This window comes from Amblyraja radiata, chromosome 12 (genome assembly GCF_010909765.2).
Source record: "Amblyraja radiata isolate CabotCenter1 chromosome 12, sAmbRad1.1.pri, whole genome shotgun sequence".
NCBI classification, from domain to species: Eukaryota; Metazoa; Chordata; class Chondrichthyes; order Rajiformes; family Rajidae; genus Amblyraja; species Amblyraja radiata.
Window position 1 is genome coordinate 58,245,433 of NC_045967.1, and position 14,135 is coordinate 58,259,567.

Consider the following 14,135-nt stretch of genomic DNA (forward strand, 5'->3'; position numbering starts at 1 on the left):
AGAGAGTTGTGAATTTGTGGAATTCTCTGCCTCAGAGGGCGGTGGAGGCCGGTTCTCTGAATACTTTCAAGAGAGAGCTAGATAGAGCTCTTAAAGATAGCGGAGTCAGGGGATATGGGGAGAAGGCAGGAACGGGGTACTGATTGGGGATGATCAGCCGTGATCACATTGAATGGCAGTGCCGGCTCGAAGGGCCGAATGGCCTCCTCCTGCACCTGTTGTCTATGTATCTACGTATCTATCCATGTACCTGTCCAAATGTTTAAGAAGGAACTGCAGATGCTGGAAAATCGAAGGTAGACAAAAGTGCTGGTGAAACTCAGCGGGTGAGGCAGCATCTATGGAGCGAAGGAATAGGTGACATTTTGGGTCGAGACTCATAGGCATCTATCGAGCGAAGGAATAGTTGACGTTTCGGGTCGAGACCCTTCCGGGTCTCGACCCGAAACGTCACCTATTCCTTCACTCCATAGATGCTGCTGCACCCGCTGAGTTTCTCCAGCATTTTTGTCTGCCTGTCCAAATGTGTTTTACATATTATTGTACATGCCTCAACCACCTCCTCTGGCAGCTCGTTCCATGTCCCCGCAGCGCTATGAGCAAAAGTTGCCATCGGCCCAGACCCTACCCCCACCCCGAGTTGCGTCGGGGACCCAGCGCCGGTACTTACGAAGGAGGGGTCCTTGTTCAGACACGCGTCGATAAACTCCTTGAATGATTTGCTGAACTCTCCCCCCAGCGTGGGCGGGTTGTTCTTGGGAATGAGGAAGAGGACCCTCATGGGGTGCATGTCCGAGTTGGGGGGTTCCCCCTTGGCCAACTCGATGGCCGTGATGCCCAGAGACCAGATGTCAGCCTGAGGGGGGGAGGGGGAGAAAGAGACAGTGTCACACAGGGGAACTGTAACACAGCACAGTGGGGCGCGCAGGGAACTGTAACACAGCGCAGCGCGATAGACATCGTCACACAATGGGCTGTAATAGCGTAGTGCAGCTTATAACAAGAGGAAACGAGTATAGGAGCAAAGAGGTCCTTCTGCAGTTGTACAGGGCCCTAGTGAGACCACACCTGGAGTAATGTGTGCAGTTTTAGTCCCCTAATTTGAGGAAGGACATTCTTGCTATTGAGGGAGCCAAGCGTAGGTTCACAAGGTTAATTCCCGGGATGGCGGGACTGTCATATGATGAGAGAATGGAGCAGCTGGGCTTGTATACTCTGGAGTTTAGAAGGATGAGAGGATATCTCATTGAAACATATAAGATTATTAAGGGTTTGGACACGCTAGAGGCAGGAAACATGTTCCCGATGTTAGGGGAGTCCAGAACCAGGGGCCACGCAGTTTAAGAATAAGGGGTAAGCCATTTAGAACGGGGACGAGGAAATACTTTTTCTCACAGAGAGTGGTGAGTCTGTGGAATTCTCTGCCTCAGAGGACGGTGGAGGCCGGTTCTCTGGCTGCTTTCAAGAGAGAGCTAGATAGGGCTCTTAAAGATAGCGGAGTCATGGGATATGGGGAGAAGGCAGGAACGGGGTACTGATTAGGGATGATCAGCCATGATCACATTGAATGGCGGTGCTGGCTCGAAGGGCCAAATGGCCTCCTCCTGCACCTATTGTCTATTGTCACACAGGCAGGGGGCTGCAACACAGTGCAGCGCCGCAGCATGATACATCGTCATATGGGGCGGCTGCAACATGTCACAGTGATGCACTGGGGCAGCCAGAGACAGGCGTTGTTTATCTTTAAAGTGAAGACATTTATTCACTGTGTGTTTTGCGGATTAATTCTGTCCTCGCGTTGCAAAGGGGCTAGTATGGAGGCGAGGTGCAGAATGGTCTCAGTAGCGGGCGGCTTGCACGGCGTCACTTACCTTGGAGTCGTAGGCAGACTGCTGGATGACCTCGGGGGCCATCCAGAACGGCGTGCCCACGAATGTGTCCCGTTTGATCTGTGTGTCCGTCAGCTGGCCCGCCACACCAAAGTCCGCCAACTTCACCTCACCCTGCTCCGACAGCAGGACATTGGCCGCTGGGGAGAGAGGGGGAGAGAGGGTGACAACTACACACACACCACTGTACACTGGAGAGATACCATGCACAAATAGGCCCTTCAGCCCACTGAGACTGTGCCAACCAGCGATGACTAGCACAATCTCACTCACACACTAGGGACAACTTACAATTTTTGCAAAACCAATTAACCTACAAAACCGTACGTCTTTGGAGTGTGGGAGGCTTGATTAGTACCGGTGTTTCTTGCTCAGTACAGGTTTTGACCGGTCATGGTGGCGCAGCGGTAGAGTTGCTGCCTCACAGCGCCAGGGACCCGGGTTCGATCCTGACCACGGGTGCTGTCTGTACGGAGTTTGCACGTTCTCCCCGTGACCTGCGTGGGTTTTCTCCGGGATCTTCCGTTTCCTCCCAGACTCCAAGACGTGCAGGTTTGCAGGTTAATTGGCTTGGTGTATGTGTAAGTTGTCCCTAGTGGGTGTGGGATAGTGTTAGTGTGCAGGGATCGCTGGTCGGCACAGACCCGGTGGGCCGAAGGGCCTGATCCGCGCTGGATCTCTAAACTAAACCAAACTAAATCGGAGGTTATGGGGAGAAGGCAGGAGAATGGGGTTAGGAGGGAGAGATAGATCAGCCGTGATTGAATGGCGGAGTAGACCCGATGGGCCGAATGGCCTAGTTCTGCTCCCATCCCTTATGACCTTATGGGAGGAAACCGGAGCACCTGGAGAAACCCACGCAGGTGACGGGGAGAACGTGCAAACTCCGCTCAGACAGCACCCGTAGTCAGGATGGAACCCGGGTGTCCGGCGCCGTGAGGCAGCAACTCTACCGCTTCGCCACCGTGCCGCTGAAGTGGGCACCTGTAATGGTTTTAGCTTTAGAGATACAGCGTGTATAAACAGGCCCTTCGGCCCATCGTGTCCATTCCGACCACCGATCACCCGTAAACTCTGGCTCTATGCCGTGCTCACAAGCCACATGCTCAGCATTAACATTGTGGGCCGAAGGGCCTGCTCCTGTGCTGTGATGGCCAGCGGCCCACTGAGTCCACGTTGACCATTGATCCCTCTAGTTCCATGCTATCCCACTTTCTCATCCACTCCCGACACACCAGAGGCAATTTACTGGAGCCAATTAACCTACAAACCCGCACGTCTTTGCCACGTGGCAAGAAACCGGAGCGCCCGGTGGAAACCCACGCGGTCACGGGGAGAACGTGCACACTCCACACAGACAGCAGCCAAAGTCTGGATCCAACCAGAGTCTCTGGCGCTGTGAGGCAGCAGCTCCACCCGCTGCGCCACTGTGCAGATCTTTAATGTCCTCCATCGATGGCCGTGTGGATTGTTCTCAAATATGGTCATCATATCTGCGTCCACCCCCTCCCCCCCCCACACACCCTGGTGTGACCTTGCCCCTACCTTTGATATCTCTGTGGATCTTCTTCTCGGAGTGCAGGTAGTCCAGGCCCTTCAGGATCTCCTTCAGCATGGTGGCGATCTGGAACTCGTCAAAGGGGCCGGCTCGGAGCTGCCGGACAAACGATGGTCACACACCAACATCCACGTAGCCCCTTCCCTCCATCCTGCCCGGCGTAACCACATCCCCCCTCTGCTCCACACGGGACTCCAAGTGTGGCCTCACCAAGAATTGGAGTAGCTTCCAAACAGTTCGGGAACAATAGTCAATAAACAATAGGCCATTCGGCCCTTCGAGCCAGCACCGCCATTCAATGTGATCATGGCTGATCATCCCCAATCAGTACCCCGTTCCTGCCTTCTCCCCATATCCCCTGACTCCACTATCTTTAAGAGCTCTATCTAGCTCTCCCTTGAAAGTATCCAGAAAACCGGCCTCCACCGCCCTCTGAGGCAGAGAATTCCACAGACTCACCACTTTCTGTGAGAAAAAGTTCCTCGTCTCCGTTCTAAATGGCTTACTCCTTATTCTCAAACTGTGGCCCCTGGTTCTGGACTCCCCCAACATCGGGAACATGTTGCAGACGAGGAAACACTTTTTTTCTCTCTCTTTCTCTCTCTCTCTCGCACACGCACGGCAGTGGAATGGGTGTCTATGGATGTATTTCAGGAAGAGGGAGAGTGTGGAGAGTTCCAGGGCAGGAATGCGGAACTGAGATGACCTTGTGTGATTGTTACACCCTCCATTCATTCCTTCCCTCTTCTCCAGAAGCGGCCTGGCCCGCTGATGGCGTTGTCTGGCTAATGTAGATTTCTAGAGAGTCTTAAGGGCGTGTCCTACTTACGTGACTTTTTCGGCGACTGCCGGCACCCGTCATAGGTCGTTACTGGTCGCAAGAAATTGTCAACATGGTGAAAATCCAGCGGCGACCAGAACAAGGTACGACTCTTTGGGCGACTACTCACGACCGTACAGGCTTCACCCCGCGACATGTCGCCTGTATGGTCGTGAGTCGTCTCGTCAGTCGCCCAAAGAGTTGTAGCGTCTTTTTGGTCGCCGCTGGATTTTCCGGCGGCTTATGGATGGATTCACACTTACCAGATCCAGTGCCGAGCCTCCTCCCAGATATTCCATGATGATCCACAACTTTGTCCCCTGTGAAGAGAGAAGCAAGATTGATGCGTTAGAGCTATCAGTGGACGAGCGCTGAAACGTTGCGCTGTAGCTGGGGACCACGTGGTGGCAGCCACTGCCTCATGGCCCGGTACCTCACGGCCCACCGCCCTACGGCCCACCGCCCGGCACCTCACGGCCCACCGCCCTACGGCCCACCGCCCGGCACCTCACGGCCCGGCACCTCACGGCCCACCACCCTACGGCCCACCGCCCGGCACCTCACGGCCCGGCACCTCACGGCCCACCGCCCGGCACCTCACGGCCCACCACCCTACGGCCCACCACCCTACGGCCCGGCACCTCACGGCCCAGCACCTCACGGCCCAGCACCTCACGGCCCACCGCCCTACAGCCCGGCACCTCACGGCCCACCGCCCTACGGCCCACCGCCCTGCGGCCCGGCACCGTGAGGTGAGGGGAAGCGCAATGGGATTAGTAGGATTTGTTGGTTGATGGGCAGCATTGGCATGATGGACCGAATGGTCTGTTTCTGTCCTGGATGCCTTGATCACTTCCAACACACAAGGGGAAGATTGAAAGGGGCCCGAGGGCAAGCAGGAATGAACCTGCACAGGAGATGGAGAGGCAGCTACAATTACAATGTTTAATAGACACAGACAGGTACATGGATGGGAATATGGGCCAGGTGGCACTAGTTCAGGGAGGCATCTTGGCTAGCATATGTGAGTTGGGCCAAAGGGCCTGTTTCAATGCTGTACCACAGGCTTGCCTTGTTCTTCACACAGACCAGCCTCCTCAACATTAGCCCCCATCTACACTTCACTCTGCCCTGGGGAAGCAGCCAACATAATCAAGGACCACCCCCCCCCCCCCCCCCCCCCCCCCCCCCTCCCCACCGACCGGCAGAAGATACAGGTGCTTAAAGCTCGCACCACCAGATTTAGGAACAGCTTCTTCCCCTCTGTGATCAGACTACTGAACGGTTCTCCCATAAGCTAGTCGTAATCTTCCAACCTACCCCATTGCAGGCCTTGCACTTTTCTTTGTAAGTGTAACACTATAACGCTGCAACAATATATTCTGCACTTTGGTATTTTAAACTGTCCACTACCTGCTGTACATGTGTATGAAAAACGACACAGAGTGCTGGAGTAACTCAGTGGGTCAGGCAGCATCTGTGGACAACATGGATAGGTGACGTTTCACAGAGTGCTGGAGTAACTCAGTGGGTCAGGCAGCATCTGTGGACAACATGGATAGGTGACGTTTCACAGAGTGCTGGAGTAACTCAGCGGGTCAGGCAGCATCTGTGGAGAACATGGATAGGTGATGTTTCACAGAGTGCTGGAGTAACTCAGCGGGTCAGGCAGCATCTGTGGACAACATGGATAGGTGATGTTTCACAGAGTGCTGGAGTAACTCAGCGGGTCAGGCAGCATCTGTGGAGAACATGGATAGGTGACGTTTTGGGTCGGGACCCTTCCTCAGTTGGTGTGCGTGGTGTGATTGCACTCATGTGTGGAATGATTAGAAGCACAACACACAAACAGAAGCTTGCCACTGTACTGAGAGCAGTCCTGAGCTGACATCTACCTCATTGAAAACCTCAGACTATTTTAAATCAGATGTTTCTGGACTTCACCTTGAGCTAAACGTTAATGCCGTTATCCTGCACCTACACACTGCGGACGACTCGATTAGAATTATGTATGGTCTTTCCACTGACTGGTTAGCACACAACACAAAGCTTCTCAGTGTACTTTAAGGCGAGGTGAACAAGATGCTGGGGGCAACATTTATACACAGAGGGTGGTGGGTGTATGGAACGAGCTGTCAGAGGAGGTAGTTGAGGCTGGGACTATCACAATGGTTAAGAAACAGTTAGACAGGTAGATATATAGATATATAGGACAGGTTTGGAGGGATATGGGCCAAAGGCGGGCAGGTGGGACTAGTGTAGCTGCGGCATGTTGGGCGGTGTGTGTAGATTAGTGTGTCGATACTATATATATGTTATCACACAGATTATGCATCACATTCTTTATGTCACTCATAATACTGATCCGCCCACAGGCTTGATAGCTCTCTCTCTGTCTCTCTGTCTCTCACTAGTTAGATTAGCTGAATGCATGGAGATGAAAGCACCTGGTGTTACCTCCACAGAGTTGCTAATAAAATACTATGGGTTCCAATCACTGTGTACGAGTCTGATCATTTCAACAGCGCGGGCAAGTTGGGCCGAAAGGCCTGTTTCCACGCTGTACGACTCTGACTCTAAGCTAAACGTGGCAATAACAAACCAATAGCCAAAGCCTGCAGCGCTCTGACAAGTAGCAGCGCAAATCTCAGTGAAGGACATGCGCGTTGCCTCACCCCGAGGGCAGACGGATGAAACTCACTCCCCATCAAGTCAAGTCAAGTCAAGTTTATTCGTCACATACACATACGAGATGTGCAGTGAAATGAAAGTAACGCTGCCTCACCCCGACACCACAACGGAGCAGAGCCCAGCTCACCACGAGGTGTGAACAAACAGAGCCACTTTGATGCTGCTGACAACACGGTGATCCCACGCACACCCGGCTCAGACACGGACAACAGACTATTTGGATTTCCATGTCCGATTGGCCAGGCTCGGAAATCGCTATCAAAACATGCGGGGTACACAATTTCTTGCCGGCCACACGCGAGGCTTCGGCCGTGGGCCCTGTGGACAGTAACATCAGGAGCTGACCTGGCTGGTGACCGACTCTATAAACTCCAGCAACAGCAGCTTAGTCCGCCCCGAATCGTGGGGCTTGAATCGACCCGTTCGCGGGGCCTTTCATTGGCCGGCGCGGCTTAAAACCGGCCGCAGGATCTTCCATCGCCCGGCGGTGGCTTCAATATCGGGAGCCTCGATCGCCTCGATCGCCTCGATGCAGCAATTTGGTTTTAGGCCGCGCCGGGCGATGAAAGGCCCCGCGAACGGGCCGATTCAGCCCTTAGAAAGCGGCTGATAAAGTCCGGATTACAAAACATGGGGGGGGGGGATTGTCCCCCACATCTCAAAGCAGGATTTCCGCCCATGCGCCTGGCTGCCGTATCCCCCCCCCCTCCCCCCACCACCACCCTTTCCAATTGATCCCACTCCCTTGCTCATTCTTCAAATCCCTACAAATCGTTCCCAAAATATGGATACAGATCCAGCACCGATGTTGCAGCAACTGATGGTCCGTCACGTTACTCCCCTTGTCTGTAAAGCAGCAACTCTACCGCAAGCCGCCGTGCTGCCCAAAGCTAGTCCCACTCACCCACGTTTAAGAAAGAACTGCAGATGCTGGTAAAATCGATGGTAGACACAAAATGCTGGAGTAACTCAGTGGGTCAGGCAGGCAGCATCTATGGAGAGAAGGAATAGGCCACGTTTCGGGTGGAGACCCTTCTTCAGACTTTGTTCTACCCCCTCCCCTGACATCAGTCTGAAGAAGGGTCTCAACCCAAAACATGGCCAATTCCTTCTCTCCACAGATGCTGCCGGACCTGCTGGGTTACTCCAGCACTCTGTGAAACGTCACCTATCCATGTTCTCCACAGATGCTGCCTGACCCGCTGGGTTACTCCAGCACTCTGTGAAACGTCACCTATCCATGTTCTCCACAGATGCTGCCTGACCTGCTGAGTTACTCTAGCGCAGTGTGTTTACCCACTTACCCGTGTATCCTGCTAAACCTGTCCAACCCCTTCAACTCATGGCCCACACGAGAACACAAGAAACAGGGGTGGGGTCAGACATTCAGTGCTTTCACTTTGCTCTGCGATTCACAAAGAACCAGGCAGAACCAACCTTTGCCCCGTGTATACAATTGCGAAGGTTCAATTCCTACAATGCACAAGGGAGTGTCGAGAGTGAATGTGTGGAGTCCCAGTGTAGGGTCCACTTCACCCAGTGTAGGGTCCACTTCACCCAGTGTAGGGTCCACTTCACCCAGTGTAGGGTCCACTTCACCCAGTGTGGGGTCCACTTCACCCAGTGTGGGGTCCACTTCACCCAGTGTAGGGTCTTCACCCAGTGTGGGGTCCACTTCACCCAGTGTAGGGTCCACTTCACCCAGTGTAGGGTCCACTTCACCCAGTGTAGGGTCTTCACCCAGTGTAGGGTCCACTTCACCCAGTGGAGGGTCCACATCACCCAGTGTAGGGTCTTCACCCAGTGTGGGGTCCACTTCACCCAGTGTGGGGTCCACTTCACCCAGTGTAGGGTCTTCACCCAGTGTAGGGTCCACTTCACCCAGTGTAGGGTCCACTTCACCCAGTGTAGGGTCTTCACCCAGTGTAGGGTCCACTTCACCCAGTGTGGGGTCCACTTCACCCAGTGTAGGGTCTTCACCCAGTGTAGGGTCCACTTCACCCAGTGGAGGGTCCACATCACCCAGTGTAGGGTCCACTTCACCCAGTGTAGGGTCCACTTCACCCAGTGTAGGGTCCACTTCACCCAGTGTAGGGTCCACTTCACCCAGTGTAGGGTCCACATCACCCAGTGTAGGGTCCACATCACCCAGTGTGGGGTCCACTTCACCCAGTGTAGGGTCCACTTCACCCAGTGTGGGGTCCACTTCACCCAGTGTAGGGTCCACTTCACCCAGTGTAGGGTCCACTTCACCCAGTGTAGGGTCCACATCACCCAGTGTAGGGTCCACTTCACCCAGTGTGGGGTCCACTTCACCCAGTGTAGGGTCCACTTCACCCAGTGTAGGGTCCACTTCACCCAGTGTAGGGTCCACATCACCCAGTGTGGGGTCTTCACCCAGTGTGGGGTCCACTTCACCCAGTGTAGGGTCCACTTCACCCAGTGTAGGGTCCACTTCACCCAGTGTGGGGTCCACTTCACCCAGTGTGGGGTCCACTTCACCCAGTGTGGGGTCCACTTCACCCAGTGTAGGGTCCACTTCACCCAGTGTGGGGTCCACTTCACTTGCACCTGAACCAATGGGACTTTCAGCAACTGGGTGAATTTTCTCTTTAGACAACAGGTGCAGGAGGAGGCCATTCAGCCCTTCGAGCCAGCATCGCCATTCAATGTGATCATGGCTGATCATCCCCAATCAGTACCCCTTTCTTTCTAAAACCCTGGAGCATATCGTTGCGTCACAATTTCAATCCCATCTCCATGCCAATAACCTACTTGAACCCCTCCAATCTGGCTTTCGCCCCCTCCACAGCACAGAAACCGCTCTCCTCAAAGTCCTCAATGACCTCCTCACCTCTGCTGACACCGATTCCCTCAACATCCTCCTCGACCTGAGCGCAGCCTTCGATACAGTGAACCATAACATTCTGCTCACCAGACTCAAAGACCTCAGCATTGAAGGCTCTGCACTCAGCTGGCTCCGTTCCTACCTACCTGCCACAGTCACTCAAGGCGTTCCCCAAGGCTCCATACTTGGCCCCCTCCTCTTCATCATCTACATCCTCCCCCTTGGTCAGATACTCCGCCACTTCAACCTGGACTTCCACTGTTACGCCGATGACACCCAGATCTACCTCGGCACCAAATCCCCCCACAACCCCCCCCCCTCTCCCATAGCAACTCCTGTTTGTCAGCTATAAAAACCTGGATGCAACATAACTTCCTCAAACTCAACAGCGATAAAACAGAATTCCTCCTCATAGGCTCCAAATCCACACTCAGCAAAATCAATAACCCCACTCTCACCATCGACGGCACCACTGTCTCCCCATCTCCCCAGGCCCGCAACCTTGGCGTGACCTTTGATTCCACCCTCTCCCTTGAGCCTCACTATGTCATTAAAACCTCCTTCTTTCACCTCCGCAACATCGCCAAAATCAGACCCTCTCTCACACCTCCCGCTGCTGAAAGACTCATCCATGCCTTCATCTCCTCCCGACTGGACTACTGCAACTCACTTCTCCTTGGCATTAGCTCCACCTACATCAACCGACTCCAACTGGTCCAGAATGCAGCCGCCCGACTCTTCACCCACACCAAATCCTGGCACCACATCACTCCAGTCCTCAAACAACTTCACTGGCTTCCCATCTCCCACCGGATCACCTACAAAATCCTGGTCCTCACCTACAAAGCCCTCCACCATCTGGCCCCCCCATATCTCACTGACCTCCTCTCCCCCTACCAACCCTCACGGTCCCTCAGATCCACATCAGCCGGTCTCCTCTCCATCCACAAATCCAACCTCCGCAGTTTTGGGGACAGAGCCTTCTCCAGGGCAGCTCCCAGGCTCTGGAACTCCCTCCCCCAACTGATCCGCAATTCCGTGTCCCTCACCATCTTCCAGTCCCGCCTCAAGACCCATCTCTTCACCTCTGCCTATCCTTAGCCCCACGTCCCCCTCCCTTTTCATCTGTGCTTGAATTGTTGCTCATTTTTTTGGTTTGTTTTGTTTTTGTTTTTGTTTTTTGCCTTGCCTTGTAAAGCGACTTTGAGTCCCTGAAAAGCGCTATATAAATTCAATTTATTATTATTATTATTACCCCGTTCCTGCCTTCTCCCCATATCCCCTGACTCCGCTATCTTTAAGAGCCCTATCTAGCTCTCTCTTGAAAGTATCCAGAGAACCTGCCTCCACCGCCCTCTGAGGCAGAGAATTCCACAGACTCACCACTCTCTGTGAGGAAAAAGTGTTTCCTTGTCTCCGTTCTAAATGGCTTACTCCTTATTCTTAAACTGTGGCCCCTGGTTCTGGACTCCCCCAACATCGGGAACATGTTTCCTGCCTCTAGCGTGTCCAAACCTTTAATAATCTTATATGTTTCAATAAGATTCCTTCTCATCCTTCTAAACTCCAGAGTGTACAAGCCCAGCTGCTCCATTCTCTCAGCATATGACAGTCCCGCCATCCCGGGAATTAACCTTGTAAACCTACGCTGCACTCCCTCAATAGCAAGAATGTCCTTCCTCAAATTAGGGGACCAAAACTGCACACAATACTCCAGGTGTGGTCTCACTAGGGCCCTGTACAACTGCAGAAGGACCTCTTTGCTCATATACTCGACTCCTCTTGTGATGAAGGCCAGCATGCCATTCGCTTTCTTCACTGCCTGCTATCTCTTATCTGTTCTGACAGGAGTACAACAGCAATGAGCCAAGCGAGCAGCCCGAGACGGTGGGAAGGTGTCGACCGTTGATCACATTAGCGGGCTACAGAAGGGCCGGGCTGGCATTGAAGGCTCCTGGGCACAGCAGATAAAGGCAGCAGATCACACGCGAGCCAGTAGTACTGACTAATGACGATAGAAAGAGCAGGACAGACTGCACAAAACAAACAGTGAAAGGCCTGGATAGAGTGGATGTGGAGAGGATGGTTCCACTAGTGGGAGAGTCTAGGACCAGAGGCCACAGCCTCAGAATAAAAGGACGTTCCTTTGGGAAGGAGATGAGGAGGAATTTCTTTAGTCAGAGGGTGGTGAATCTGTGGAATTGATTGCCACAGATCAATCAATTCATGTTTTCTCAGGCACAGAGGGTGGAGGTGGGGCCAGGGGGTGGAGGTGGGGCCAGGGGGTGGAGGTGGGGCCAGGGGGTGGAGGTGGGGCCAGGGGGCAGAGGTGGGGCCAGAGGGGGAGGGGCCAGAGGGGGAGGGGCCAGAGGGGGAGGGGCCAGGGGGGGAGGGGCCAGAGGGGGAGGGGGCAGAGGCGAGACAGGGCTGGTAGGTGATAGGTGGAGGCAGATGAAGAGGGGCATGATGTACACTTGTGCCCTTCAATAACTGGGCCATTGAGGGCTTTGACTCCAATACTCCCTCAGGCCCTTCATCCCGATGTCCTTCCCTTATTAATCCTCACAAAGTGTATCAGCTTGCAGTTATCAGGATGAAATTCCATCTGCCAGGCTCTTCCTATTCTGCTCAAAGATCAATACCTTCCTGTAAGCCAAGACTGTCCTCCTCACTATCAATAACACTGCAGACTCTGGTGTGATCAGCTCAGCTACTGTGTGATCACACCTCCCACATTCATATCCCCATGGTCAGTGTATCTGACACTAGGCAGAGTCCCAGCAACGACGGCCATGGTAGATCACAGCTCACAGAGTCAACCCTCACCATCGACATCCACCCTGCATCACCACGCCAAGAGTGGATCCGATCTGCCGATGCCTTCAATCCCTGGCGGCCAATGTTTTGGACCAGGTTTTCACAGACGAAGGCCCATGTAGACTACACCAACTGCACCGAAGGTAGACACAAAATGCTGGAGTAACTCAGCTGGACACACAGGCAGGGTGAGAGGGGATCGTATTGAAACATATATAAGATTATTAAGGGTTTGGACATGCTAGAGGCAGGAAACATGTTCCCGATGTTGGGGGAGTCCAGAACCAGGGGCCACAGTTTAAGAATAAGGAGTAAGCCATTTAGAACGGAGACGAGGAAACACTTTTTCACACAGAGAGTTGTGAGTCTGTGGAATTCTCTGCCTCAGAGGGCGGTGGCAGCGGGTTCTCTGGATGCTTTCAAGAGAGAGCTAGATAGGGCTCTTAAAAATAGCGGAGTCAGGGGATATGGGGAGAAGGCAGGAACGGGGTACTGATTGGGGGTGAGTAACGCACTGGCCCCCCTCCCCCCTCTGCTCCCCCCCCCTCTGTCCCCCCTCTGCCCCCCATCCCCATCTGCTCACCCTCCGCTCCCCCCTCCCCCCTCCCTCCCCCCCCTCTGCCTCCCTCCCCCCACTGTTCCCAACTGATACCAACGCTAACTCAAGGAACTGCAGATGCTGGAATGTCCAGCAAAATGCAAAGTGCTGGAGGAACTCAGTAGGCCAGGCAGCATCTGTGAAGGACATGGAGAGATAACAGAGGGGAAAGGTTTAATCGGAACCCAAGAGACAACCTTGTCCACACAAAGGGTGGTGGGTCTATGTAATGAAGCACCAGTTGTGACAGGTATCATCACAACATTTAAAAGACACCTGGACAGGTAGAAGGATGCGAGCCAAACGCAGGAAGGTGGATCTAGTGCAGAAGGGCAAGTAGGCTGGCATGGGCAAGCCGGGCCGCAGGGCCAGTTTCCGTGCTGTATGTCACTGTGACATTAATTCTATTGTTACAAAGGACAAGTTTATTGCTCACCTTTAAATATGATCCGTAATACTTGGTTACGTAAGGGCTGTCGCACTGACTGAGGACAGTGATCTCCTGCTGGATGTCCTCAATCTCATCCTCAGCTTCCTCAAGGTCAATGATCTTGATGGCCACCACTTGTTGAGTCCGATTGTCAATTCCTTTGAAGACTTCACCGAAGGACCCCTTTCCGATCCGCTCCAGCTTGGTGAAGAGTCCCTCAGGATCTGCTCGGTAATTCTGACAACAGAAAGATGGCAACGCTGAAATACTGTTTAAGAAACAGTTAGAGGGGTTTGGAGGGATATGGACCAAGCGCAGGCAGGTGGGACTAGTGTAGCTGGGACATTGTCGGCTGGTGTGGGGCAGGTTGGGCTGAGGGGCCTGTTTCCACACTGTATCACTCTGTGATTCTATGACATTCCAATAGACAATAGACAATAGGTGCAGGTGTAGGCCATTCGGCCCATCGAGCCAGCACTGCCAT

General features: G+C 53.6%; 1 protein-coding gene across 3 annotated transcripts in view; it reads right to left on the bottom strand.

Moving 5' to 3' along the window:
- Positions 1–14,135, bottom strand: part of stk26 (serine/threonine kinase 26) — a 56,472-nt gene that overhangs the window by 10,110 nt on the left and 32,227 nt on the right. For all 3 annotated transcript variants that reach the window (XM_033030863.1, XM_033030861.1, XM_033030862.1), the window contains exons 2-6: positions 13,658–13,888; positions 4,531–4,587; positions 3,435–3,543; positions 1,872–2,029; positions 671–856 (exon numbers count right to left, since the gene is read on the bottom strand). In XM_033030863.1, the coding sequence (XP_032886754.1) occupies positions 671–856; positions 1,872–2,029; positions 3,435–3,543; positions 4,531–4,587; positions 13,658–13,888 (741 nt within the window). The remainder of the gene's footprint in view (positions 1–670; positions 857–1,871; positions 2,030–3,434; positions 3,544–4,530; positions 4,588–13,657; positions 13,889–14,135) is intronic.